The 13,496-nt window shown below is 40.5% G+C and overlaps 1 protein-coding gene across 1 annotated transcript; it reads right to left on the bottom strand.

The window, feature by feature from the left end:
- Positions 1-470: 470 nt before the first annotated feature.
- Positions 471-13,096, bottom strand: LOC131231053 (serine racemase). The gene is made up of 7 exons (XM_058227137.1): positions 12,960-13,096; positions 9,222-9,400; positions 6,477-6,563; positions 6,130-6,360; positions 4,106-4,179; positions 3,796-3,982; positions 471-880 (listed from the first exon to the last, which is right to left on the bottom strand). The coding sequence occupies exons 2-7, from the start codon at positions 9,398-9,400 to the stop codon at positions 634-636; spliced, it is 1,005 nt and encodes a 334-aa protein (XP_058083120.1). The 5' UTR covers positions 12,960-13,096; the 3' UTR covers positions 471-633.
- Positions 13,097-13,496: the final 400 nt, after the last annotated feature.

Here is a 13,496-nt window from a genome sequence, read left to right as displayed (position 1 = left end):
TGTGTGAGAGAGAGAGAGAGAGAGAGAGAGAGAGAGAGAGAGAGGTCTGCCTCAGCGAGTTGACTTGGGGATTGATCAAATACCTGTTTGAACCACATCAAAATTCGCCCACAAACTGTTTTATGAATACATGCCCCTTTCTGCCAATATCTTCGTGTGCTCAGAATGTGAGTTAACTCATAACTCATCTTCATGAAAACTGGGTCGAATTTTCTGATTCACTAGACGGAGTCATCATTTCAAAAAGACTATCCTTTGTGGGCGAGTTTACACTGATTTTTCTTCTTGGAGATGGAATATAGAAGATAGAGCTGGTGGATGAGAGAGATGGTGTGAGAAAGAGAGGGCCTGACTGAATAGAGTTGAGGGGTAGGCCAATAGAAGTTAGGCAAACTGAGTTAACTAAATAAAAAAAGAAAAATGAAAAAGAGATGAATGGGACTGTTTGTCTAACATTGTGAAAAAGAATAGGAAAGAAAAAGCCTCTTAACCATCTCATTAAACTGTCCAAACAAAATATTATTTGTTACTAAAAAACGGATCTTATATTTTGCTTTTCCTGTTCAAATGAATGTAACTCATTACCATTGTGACAGGAAAGGGAGTGCAAAATAGGCGACGAAATTTTGATCTTCATTTATTATATGATTCCCACAGTGGACCAAGATCTACGTTACCTCCAGAGAGAATGATTCCGATGTTGTTACTGTCCTTCCAAGCTGGATTTTGATGGAACCTGGTAGACAAAACGGCTGCAAGTCCGATGGCCCCACTAGGTTCCACACACACCTTCAGAATCTCATAGCACATTCTCATGGCTTGTACAATTTCCTCATCCTCCACAGTGATGATGTCATCCACTAAGTCTCGCACTATCGGCCTGCACCATAGATTAGACGCTGTGAATTATGAATTACCAGGGCAGGAATGATCACATCCATCCATGTTATGGTTCCGAGAAGGCAGATTGCGACATTGCTAATCACATCCAGCAATATTATGGTCCTTAAGACTCCTGATGTAAATTCATGGTCCACAAGCAACCCCAGTGTTTGATCTAAGGGTAGTGTTTCTTTTTGAATGATGAATCATTCCATCAGCATTTGAAATCATAAATGGTCAACGGTTTACATTGAAGTCCATCTTTCAAATGGTTGGTATCGAATTTACAGAAAAGATTGTGGAAATAACCTCTCAAGAGTGGGCCTACCTCTTGAAGCAGTGGACCAGAATTTCACTCCAGTAGTCTGTGGACCACCAGCAGCTGACCTCAACGCTTTGTTATCCAAGTCAGTCAAGGGACTCACAACTGTATATCTTGATCTTCCTAATCATGAAGTTTGATGTTATGGGCAAAAGAAGAAGGGGCCAATTCTTCAACAGCGTATGTAGAATGAATTAGTGGTGTGGGGCCCAAATCCAATTGTTCCACAAGGTGTGGCCCTTCAATTCATCAATCCCGATCCAAAAGACATGTGGGTCCAACACTACAACCACAGGGAACAGATGAGACGGGGACACACACCATTAAAACCTCTAGGCAGAGTGTGGGGCACCCTGTGTGTTGTATATGCCATTCAATCCATTTAGAAGATGCACCACATCAAGATGACTAGGTACCCCACAAATCAGGCCATTAAAAAACTTACATGGGTCATGCAATGCGATTTTAGAGGTTATATGCATGATTTTACATTTGTTGCCCACTTGTGTTTTGGATCGTGGAGCACATGATGGACGGATCGGATAATATTCAAACATCACAGTGGGGCTCCACACACCACATAAAATACGTTTATTCTACAAATGTAGTAGAGGAACCTGCGTCATAGAAGAACAGGCTAAGATAATACACACTGGCCCTAGTGAAAAGATCTTTCAAGAGTATTTACATACAATCCTTGGTCCAAGCAATGCCCTGTATCCTCAGCCCATGCTTCCAACAAATGGGGAATATGTTATAAATGTAATTCAAATACATAGTATAGGCCATAGATGCATCTTGTGTTCTTATTAATGGGCCATACATGTATTGTTGGAATACACATGTATCTATGATAAAGTAGTGTACATGTACCCTCCATAAAGCACATACATGTATCCACCATTAAAGATAAATGTGTATGTATGCACCACATTAACACCATCCATGTGCCACATTAACACCATCCATGCATGTGACCTTTCACATGTATCCACCATTAAAGATAAATGTGCATGTACAAGCTATACATACATAAAATATTAACCTACTTAAGACGCACACAAATTTTTTCTACTCATAGGAGTTTTGAAAGGTTCAAGTTCTTATATCTTGAAGGTTTAGAGACAATAGTCTTATCTTCTAGTAGTGCAAATAATGATAGACACTACAATGCAGGGGCATTTTCACATCGGGCTCGAGTGGGGTGGCCTATGGGATGCAAGGGCATAGTTGGGGTAAGCTGCTCGCATGAGGCGGGCCCCACCCATGTGAAGCGGGTGGCTCGTGTGAAGCGAAACCCATGTGAAGTGGGGCCCACGAGGGGGGTTCAGCCGAAGTCCTAACCCATAGGATGTGAGGTCTGGGGTATGAGATAAAGGGATTGATTCGCCATGCTCTATCATTTCGAGCTTTTAGAGCAAGTGGTTAATTGTCCTGCATCAAAGTAGTATCAGAGCGGGAGGTCTTGTGTTCGAGACTCCTCATCGGGAGTGATTAATGCAGGGGCATATTCACACCGGGCTCGAGTGGGGTGGCCCGTGGGATGCAGGGGCACACTTGGGGTGGGCGGCCCGTGTGAGGCGGGTCCCACCTATGTGAAGCGGGACCCATGAGAAGTGAGGCTCACGAGGGGGGTTCGGCCGAGGTCCTCACTGGGAGGCGTAAACGATCTTCAAGAGCACGCCTCTTGAAGATTTTCAAGTAGTCCAACCTTGGTCCAGCCCTTCATTCCAAAAACTAACAGAACATTGGCTTATCAATCTAGACCATTGAACTAATGGCCCCACCATGAATCAATCAAGCCCCAAAATATCTTGTACATTGAAAATCCAACTGTGCAATTTTTGGGAAACCTTCCCTTGAATATAGTTCTTCTTGCATTTCGTTCTTAACCAACCGTTAATTTACAGGCCACTGAACAATGCTGAAGACATTTCCATTAGTAAGAATCAATCCGCGATGACAAGACCAGATCAATGATCCATATCAGCAGATGGGGCTTGTTGTATGCAGAGTTTAAAATCCCAAAAAACTTGACTCGACTTCATGTTTAGACAACTGGGTCGACTCAAAGACTCAACCAGACTTGACCTGATATTTAATTATTATATGCTGAAAATATTAGGATTGTTAATAGATATTTAAAATAGTTAGATTTCATATACATAATAAATAAATAAAATCTCTCAGCAACAACACTATTGATACCTCATTAGTTAAGGTCATTTACTCACTTAGGTGACGTTGGGGTTCGAATCTCGCTCCCAACATATTTATTTTTAATAAAAACCCCCCTCTTAAGGCAAGCGACTTGGATTGAGTCACGCCGAGTCGACCAAGTCATCGGGTCAACTTGAAGTCACTTTGAATCCAGGCTGGGTCAGGCCCAGTACCGAGTTGACTCATCCGAGTCTCGAGTTGAGTCAATTATGGACTGAAGGGCTAAGGATACTGTTAAGACAGCATGTTTTGATGCAGACCTGCAAATACTAGCAATGCAAGGAGTTCCATCTAGTTATCAGTCATTTTGTTTAGAGGTGGAAAGGGCTCCATGATCTGCACATTAGAAGAGACTATGCAATTTTCCTTACCATGTGAGATCTCCAAGAACAGCTCGAAGCCCATCAGCAATGGTGTTGGTTTCAGGCAACATTACAATCCTTCCTGCAGCCTTGGATTGAGCCGCATCATCAGCGCCTTTTGGCTCAGCAGCCAAAACACGAATGGTAGGGTTGATGGCCTTTGCAGCCAATGCCACCCCAGAAATTAAACCACCACCTACATTTTCGTTTAAAATGTAAGGCCCTATAATACTCAAACAGAAAAAAACAAAAAGAAGAAGAAGAAGAAGCAAAAGCTGGTAGTAACAAAAGATTCAAGGGACTTGGTGATTGAACAAACCACTGATCGGAACGATTATGGTGTCGATTTCCGGGACTTGCTCCAATAGTTCGAGTGATATAGTACCCTGCCCACTGCCAAAACTAGCATAGTTATCTACGAAATATTGCTGTGCATGAAGCTGCACTAATGTATGGAACTAATGCTATTCTAGACCGTGTGGTAAACAGCATTAATATAGGGAATCAGCCAATTCATTTACTTCCATTGATGCATGTGGGGTGGAGAATTAACTCTAAACGACCTTGAAGGAAGGAAGGAGAGATGACAGAGGGTAGGACTGGCAGTGGCAATAGCCAGGTCAGGCCATTGCATTTTGGTTCCAGGCCTTGATACAGGTTGGGCTTGGGCTAGTGTGGGTTGTTTTTAGGACTTGGTTCTAATACCTGATTGATAAATGAGTCAGATGCAGGGATAGGTTTTGCAAAATTTTCTATTGAGGCATAGCTAGAGCTTGGTAAGAGGCCTTAATATTACATCAACAGGCAGGTGACCTTGATGGCCTTATTACTAACGGAACGATGGCCCAGGCCTAATTCTTAGGTCCAAATTTAAATTCAGAATAGAAAAAGACTGGTGCAAACCCGGCCAGACGCATCCCATTACTATGCCTGAATGAGAGGCATATATAAGGTAAGACCAATTTACTGTTGTGAAACCATGTGGATTTTGAACTGTTCGAGCCGGGCTTGTTCAAGATTTTGATTTGCATGGCCCAAGTCTAGCCCATTGACAGCCCTACCTCAGTCCCAGTAGCTTCTCTAAATACTGGAGCAAAAGATATAATCAAAGAGGAATAAATAATCCCACTTTCATCCAAATGGAGGATAATATCCACCGTTCCTTGCACGGTGAACAGATCCAAATGATTATTTAAAGAGTGGTTGGTGGAAATCCAAATTGACAACATGCAATGATCATCTTTTAATTTGTCAACGAATTATTCCTAACTGAACTTGCATAAATAACCAAAAATGATCCAATGTAAAGCTGATAGGTAGAAATCAGTCAGGTACAATGGACTTTGGATAACATTGTGATCCAATTCACATTTTAATGCTGTTTTCTATCATTTGCACAACTAATACCACATGGCACTTCAATTCTTTTTCCTTTTTCTTTTTCTTTTTTTGAAATAATATCAGGAAAGGGAGAGAGTGAAGACAACTAAAATCACTACCAAAAAACAAAGGTAAGAAGTTAAAAATCTCACATCAAAGCAAAACAGGTGGTCCACTGTAGTAAGGCTTCAGAACCAAGGCTGTAAAACTCGATTTTGGAGTGCAATTTTCCTGGGGTCCAAAACTGTCATGACTCATTTTGTTCCAGCTGGAACAAATGATTTGCGCAGTGACTCATCTATAACATATACAGGTTTCAAGGGGCTACTCTGTTTATTCCTCCGCAGAACCAAATTGACTGGGATGAGTTGACTCAATTTCAAAAAGTTCTAGATCCTTGTTTTGCAACATTTGTTGAACCAAATTTCATTGGAGGTGTATTTTCAGATCTGCTTGTCTATACAGTATTGAGGGCTTAAACTCATGCAAGCGATTAACAAGAAGACTTTTGATTTCATACCACATGTGTCTGATCTGGACCCTTTCAGGACGAGTTGCTATCCTGAAGCAGAAAGATAGGAAAGGAGGAATGCAACTAGCAAACACCATTTACAAACACAAAATCTAAGTGCCCCATATGTGACGACATGGTTTGCAAGTACAAGATCTGGGCCGATCATCAGACAGGCCCTGCTCTGTAGCACAAAAAATGGTGGCCCACTTCTAGGAGCCACATGCGAACAAAATGGACACTTAAAAGAGAAAACTGACAGACCACATTCAATGTATATTTGTGGCCTTCTTGATTAATGGAACACTTACCAACAGCCCACCTAATGAATTGTCTGGATCTCACGTGTACCATGTTGGCACACGCTAGGCAATTGCTTTGGTGTTTGAAGATGGGCACTTGCAAATAGCATTCCTCAAAGGGAAGACATCATATGGAAGGAAGCTACAAACCTTATGATACGTCCATCGTTGAATGGGTGGACCAGGACAGCACCAGTTTCTTGTTGCATCTTGGTAGCAATGCTCTCTCTTGACTTCATCGTTGGTTCGCTCCAAATAACCTGGCCACCATAACGCTTGACATTCTCAACCTTACAGTTTGGAGCATTTTTCGGTATAACAATATAAGCAGGGATTCCGCGCAGCTTTGCAGCCAAAGACACCGCTGCAGCATGGTTACCACTATATGGAACACATAATCAGATTCTTTTATATATATAAAAGTGAAGAAATAAATGATACGGAAAAAGGGAGGAATTCAAATTCATGTGAAAACCTTTACAGAGCTTGGAGCAAACCTGCTATGAGTAATAACCCCTTTAATAGCCTCATCGTCCCCAAGCGAAAATATAGCATTACAAGCACCTCGGAATTTAAAAGCTCCGCTGACACATTATGAAAGAAAAGATTCTCAGTATAAATGCCAATCTAAGGGATCATTCGGAAGCATGCAAAGTTTGTAAGTTGTAAACACATGCACTTGAAAGGAGTTTCATATGTAAATTATTTACATGTTATTCTGCTTGGCATCTAAGTGTAAAGTGTTTACAGGTAAATGGATTATGTTTGGCTAACTTGTAAAGTGCTTACACCACACAGAGCTTAGGGCAATAAATCCCGTCAAAATCTATAAATCACATAAAAGGGCTTGATTTTTTGGGCCCTAGGAGAGCATCAAAGTACGCACATGCTGGATGGATTGGATGTCCTGTACCCATCTAGTGGGCCTCACATTGAATCTGGAATATGTTTAATGGTGGGTGTCCCATCTCAAATGTTCCCTCTTATGTGACTCATTTGACGATCAATCGGCCTGTTTTTTTGGGGCCACAGGAGAGCATCAAGGGACGCACAAACTGGATATACGCATGGGTGTGTATCAACTTGAGATATGGAGCATAGCTTTGTGTGTGGAAAAAAAAGGTGAGTTTACCTGTAAAGTGTTTACAACTTGTAAGCACTTTACACGCAAATTTTACCATCCAAACACCTACTTGTAAAGTGTTTGCCTGCAAACCCTTTACAACTAAGGATTTTACGCAGTTTTGAATGTTGGTAGCGTATTGGCTGATACGTCAGTATTGTATCGATATGGGCTAGTACAATATGCGATATAGGTTGTATTGGTCTAATCTAAAAATTTGCACCATATCAGTACTGATATTTTGTACGTGTATCGGCCAAGCTGATTCACTACTAGTGGTGAAAGTGGTGGAGATGATAATTATGGTGGTAATACTAGTGGTTATGGACATGGACTAGTTGGCGGTACCAATGAGTGTGAGACGGTAATGGCAAGCACCACCTATCCCTATTCAAACGAGACCGCACCCAGCCCACACCACTCTAGTTGAAACCATGGAAAGAGCCCAGCTATGATGACCAGCCATGGAAAATGATTAAGAGGAGCCTAGTCGGGGAGACTATGGTGATGGTGGGAGAGGCAGTGGTCAGAGGACACATGCTTATGATGATGATAACAAGTACAAGGACATTGTGGAGCCTACGCCTATGCCTTCCTATAAGATCCTATAGTCTCCATGGCCAACTCTGTGGCACCATACCTATACGGTCGATACGGGAATTATTTGTAGTAACCACCACCGTAGTTGCCATCTGGTGTTGAGACATAATTACTTATTTGGCTATCCTCAACATTGTCAACATAGATATGGACAATACAACAAACTGATGAGAATGACGATGTTGAGATGCCTCGAATACTTGGAATCTTTAAAAAAGGAAAGTATTTAACATGAAATATATATATTTTTTGGGTTAGCTTGTTAGTACACACCCATGTCAGTACACACACTCCATGTTAGCCACCCCCACTTGGGCTTAGTCTTCAACGCACAATAATGCACATGTTATATATGTTTTACAATCATGATTTGTCACTTTTGAAACTAGGTAACAGTAGAATCGTAGCTTTGTAGTTAGTACTGTCTTGGTAGTTGGTAGTACACTTACAGTTTTACTGTCCCCTAATCTAAATCTAAGAGTTTATGCCTAATTGTTAAATTGTGTATATTATTTATTCTATTAATTTTATGCACAAATTAATGAAGATAATAGTTTAATAGTTTATAGATAATAATACTATAATATATCATATCGATTTATGAAATACATCAACGATTTATAAGCCAAGAGACTTGACATCACAGCTTACAACATGTCAACCCAACAGACAACATTCTTATCAAAGAATGGTTTGATGCACCAATTAATACATGTTCAACCCACAAAAAAAGATAGATTCTTGAATATCTCATGTTTTTTTTCCCCTTTTGTTTTAATATTTTCCTCCTCTTTCTTTTCAAAATAAATAAATAAATAAGAACCTTTGATACAGTTCGATCGATAGGTGAAGCCATATCATATTAGTTTCTAGCGACACAACTTGCTCATGTCAAGGCTGCAACTTGGGTTTGGGACAACCAGAACCTGAATGACTTAAACCGATTTTAGGTCGGGTTGGTTTGGGTCAACCAGAACCTGCATGACTTAACCCAAGTTCAGGTCAGGTTGGGAATAATCATATATATATATATATATATATATATATATATATTTGGGTAGAGTTGGGTTGAGTATAGAGGAATTCGGGTTGGGCACCTTTGGTTGAAATTTGGGTCGGGTCGGGTTTCAGGCTGGGTCCTCTTGAGGTCGGCTCAAGCTCTGGTTGACCCTCAACCTGACCCGACCCACCTGAGTTGCACTCCTAACTTGTGAGGTAGGTCCCATGGCAGATGGGAGATACTCCATAAATCTTTGCCATTGGTGATCCTGACCATCTGATCCAGCCTTGTTAAACATGAACCATTGGCTGAAATTGTCCATTTCCGTAAGATGCCTGGGATTATTCAATAAGGAAAGTAGGTGAATGGCCCATCCCATGACGATGCCCACTAGATTAACAGCTTCGATCACTAAAAAGGTGGGCTATGACTATGTTATTACTGGCTTGCCCTTTGCTAAAAGATAATCATGTAACAATGAAATGTAACTTGGGAGAAAACAGTTTCTAAACTTCTCACCCCTTCTGAAAACATTCACCCTTGAAAAAGAGTCTCCTCCCAGAAATAGAATTTAGAGATTCCGAGGACAGAACTGGGGTTCTATGAATGTATGGGTTGATACGGAACTGTGCTTCCTTTATCGATAAAATATCAGCAGCATATTTCTTTTCACCCTGCAATGGTTTCTCAGTCTCCATCTGCACAAAATAAACTTTGATAAGAAAAGTTGGATTCACTAAATTCTGAAGAAACAAATAAAAGGTATCTAACAAGTGTAGTGATTAGCTCAAAATATCCTAAAAATACATAAATTTCTAGAAGAAATGCTCATATCAAAATACAAACAAATTGCTTCGAGAAGTATAAATGGGTTGGGGAACATTATTTTTCTACATTTGAATTCAATTCATAGTACTGGCATTTGGGTAAAAATAATAGAAAACCTTACCTGAAAGGAGGAGATGAGATGTTGGTCTTACTCACTAGATTTTTCTTTTTAAATTACCCAACAATGAACAATGCACGTGCACAAGTGGATTATCGGTAAATATATTACCATGGTATCTTCCTACATCTTTAGTCTAGTTTTAGTGCAAGATTTTGAGTGGAACTGAGCTTCTATGGAGACTGGTGATTAACCATGGAAGAGGAGGAATTTCTATCCTTTCTAGAGTTCTTTGCAGCTGGCTTTGACTAAATGTGCTTTTTTGAATTTGTGCTCATGGGCATCACCTAATATTCAGGGCCAGTTTAGGTGCCACTTAAAAATGAGTTCATCTCAGTTTAACTAAATTGTAATAGGGCTACTACTTGGGTTCAGGTCAACCTGAACCCGATAGACCCAACCCAAGTTCGGGTGGGGTTGTCAGGGTCCTCGGGTTGGGTTAGGGTTGAAAACTCCAAGCAGATTTTAAATTGGGTTCAGAGTTTAGCAAATTCAGGTCAGGTTAGGTTGGTTTAGGCTTGAGTACATAGGAATTTGGTTTGGTTTCGGGTTGGGCACCTCAGGTTAGAATTCGGGTCAGTTTCTGGTTGGGCACCTGGGGTTGAAATTCGGATCGGATCCTCTTGAAGTTGGGTCGGTCTTGCGTTGACACTCAACCCAACCCACCGAGTTGCACCCCTTGTTATCAGAGCCAAGATGTTTGTTCATCGATCAAGGTACCGTCTTTACCGATTTGAGTCTCCTTCTCAGTTAATGATTGTGGAAAATGTAAATCATAAGAAGTTAGTAGCTTCACTGTTTATCTAGTTCGAGAACAGATCTAAAGTATTTCACGATTAGAAGACAGTTCATAGAAATATTATTGCTAGATGTCGGGGAAACTCCATTTCGATACATTTATCAAAACCCTTTGTGGAATTGAGAAACTAAATTGCAAAATATGATTAGGCGCAGATGCAAAGTCCTGTTTCAAGTCACACTGAATTGCAGAGTATCTGCTGAAGAGCTTTGCTACTGCCCAGATGCATGCCATCGTGTCACATGTTTGCAAGGTCCAAGATCAGTGTCAAATCAATGGCTAAAAAATCTTAGCGAAGTTTTTTCCCAAGCCATCCTTTTGTTTCTGACATCGCAGACCGTTTGATAAGTAGACTGGCCTAAGTTTTGGACAAGGGCATCTACATGGTCTAACCCACCTGATGTATGGATTGGATCCCACACATACGTGCCACATTGACACATGGTTTGGCATGTAGATGGGCTCTCTTATACATGCATATGGGATTAGAAAATCTCTTTGCTGCAAATCATCAATGGGGTATAAAGATTTGCAGCCTGAAGGCACCAGCAACGAAACAAGGAAAAGGAGAAGAGATAACTTAGATTCAGTAAAGCTGTGTACATTGTCCAAGTGAATCTATATAAAGAAGGTCTGAATATCCAAGCTACTGAAGAATCAAAGAAGCCCTTTTAGCAGTTCATCTGAGAAGAAAGATATGAAAGTTCATCTGCTAGATAATGAAATCAATGCTTTGTGAAAAGAGAGATTTTCTTTATCACATGTCCTTCATAAAAGAGAATTTCCAAAAGCCGTCTGATAAACCAAGTAGCTGAAATGATAAATCCTAAACCGTCCGTATTCCATTGATGAGTGAAATGTACTAAGTCTAATGTAACATTTGATGGGTAAGCTTATTAAGAGTCTTCAATTTTCATAATGTACATTGTTAAATGTCTATTTCTATTGATAAGTTAAACTAACTTCCTCTCAATCGAAGTAATCAACTCTCTAACGAGAAACGATCCAAATCATGGATCTGAACCGTACATGTTCAACTTAGATTGTGCGACCATGGTTTGGTGATCCGAACCGTTGAGCTTATGAGAAAGACAGATGATTGGGGCTACCACAAAAATCTCCAAGATTGGAATATCCAAACCTTTTGATCAATGGCTCACAGAAAGACCATAAAGGAGATGGTCCATATTCAAAGAAAAATAGTTCAATGATCAAAGGATTGGAAGATTTCAATGTGGGAGACTCTTTGGATGTCTCCCACCCATGGTGAGGCCCATCATATAAACAGTTTGGATTGAGGAGCCCTGCGGCAGAACTCAGAAGAATTTTCAAAATTCTAATTTTCGTATAGAACCCACATCATGATTTTCTCACAAATCATATTTCTAGTTAATGGGTTGCTAAAACCATAGAAGTTCGAAACATGGATACATAAAATCCCTCTTTTATCGGCACATACAAGATTTCTCGTATTTCAGGTTCTAGATTCCACAGCCTGGAGCAAAACAGTTTACACAAAGAACGACACATTTCGGAACATCATGCGAACAATGCTCACTCACCCAAATTGTGATTAAGCTCATTTCTTATCCTAAATGAAATGAGCTCAAGCGAAATCTGGTACCGGTTTGACAGAAGAAGCCCATTCCTTCCGATGCAGGTGTGTGTTTTCCGCATTTTACCAATTCTCACACCTTCAATCTCCATCAAATGCAATGGGAATACAATAGAAACAGAATTCTGCTGCCTTTTGTGAAACATTGCCTAAGATAATGAGAACTCTACTCTACTGGTAAACTACATGGGACATTTCAAATACCTGTGTTTGGATGCACAATTGAATTGAATTGCAAACATTCAGTTCGATAATCTCCGTCAATACTCACAGCGAGTAAGCATAATAACCATCAAGAAGAATTACAAGATTCATGGCCCGCATCTTCTCATAGACAGTTGATCTGTTCCGACGAGTGAGGCGTGTGGTTCGACAATCCAGACCATTGGTCTGTTGTGTCACACCATGGATAGACTACGCCTCAAAAATCAAAACCACTCCATATGCGGTCCATATTCAGCTGAAAAAAGAAGGCTCAATATTTCTCGCTGGAATATTGAAATCTGGTAAAATTTTGGGGGAGATGAATTGGGTTATTCATCTATGGTGGGACACAACTGATCAATGGTCTGGATTAACGAAAAATGGGCCCTACTAGTCAAAATAAAACAACCCCATGTACACCATCCAACGACGCGGGCCAGCACATTCCCCACCCTCAAATTGCAGTTACAATCATTCATAATTCAACTTGAAAGGGTAAGAAAATTGCAATTTGGAAGCATAATCCTGACTATGGTAATTTCTAGTGAACTAGTTATTGCAATTTTAATAAATGGAGCATCCAAACGCACCATCTTCTGAAATATTCTAATACTGAGAGAGAGAGAGAGAGAGAGAGAGAGAGAGAGCATACTGTTTCTGTAAAAGTGAGAGAGAGATAGAGAGAGAGCATACTGTTTCTGTAAAAGTGTCTGAAGCTCTCTTTCCTTTCGCTTGGTGGAGGAAATGGGCGTGCGTAAAACGCACCCTTTTGTATTTTAGAGACTTGCCTCAGGAGGACTTATATGTACATGGCCAGCATTTTTCTACTGTATACACTCGTCTTCTAATGCGACAAGTGTACCCATGATTTCGTAATCTAGACCGTTGGTTTATATTTCCCCAGCTTGGATAGTAAATGATAATGATGATTCTAACATGCATCCTGAGATAGCTGCCGTTGATTGAGTATCAAGTACTACACGAAGATCCTGCGCTGGAAACTTAGGTAGGGCCCACCGTGATGTTTGTAAAAAAACGACCCCTTCCATCCACTTTTTGAGCTCATTTTAGGGCATGGAGCCAAAAATGAGAGGGATCCAAGACTCAAGTGGGCCGAAAACGTGAGGATTCAACATCCACAGTTGAAATATTCGTGGGGCTAGAGAAGTTTTTGAATCAGGATAATATTCGTATTTTCAGTTCATCCCAATAGGAATGACATTAAGAACG

The sequence above is a fragment of the Magnolia sinica genome, chromosome 17 (assembly GCF_029962835.1).
Source record: "Magnolia sinica isolate HGM2019 chromosome 17, MsV1, whole genome shotgun sequence".
NCBI lineage: Eukaryota > Viridiplantae > Streptophyta > Magnoliopsida > Magnoliales > Magnoliaceae > Magnolia > Magnolia sinica.
Note: the sequence above shows the minus strand (reverse complement) of the source record. Positions and strands in the feature narration are given on the sequence as shown.

What these genes read in the sequence shown, in the direction of transcription:
- LOC131231053 (XM_058227137.1), bottom strand. Translation starts at nt 9,400, where the DNA reads ATGGAGACTGAGAAACCATTGCAGGGTGAAAAGAAATATGCTGCTGAT. An exon ending in GGGGTTATTACTCATAGCAG is followed by an intron (nt 6,361 to 6,476) that starts GTTTGCTCCAAG and finishes TGTTCCATATAG; the next exon opens with TGGTAACCATGCTGCAGCGG. An exon ending in GTTCTTGGAGATCTCACATG is followed by an intron (nt 881 to 3,795) that starts GTAAGGAAAATT and finishes TCTATGGTGCAG; the next exon opens with GCCGATAGTGCGAGACTTAG.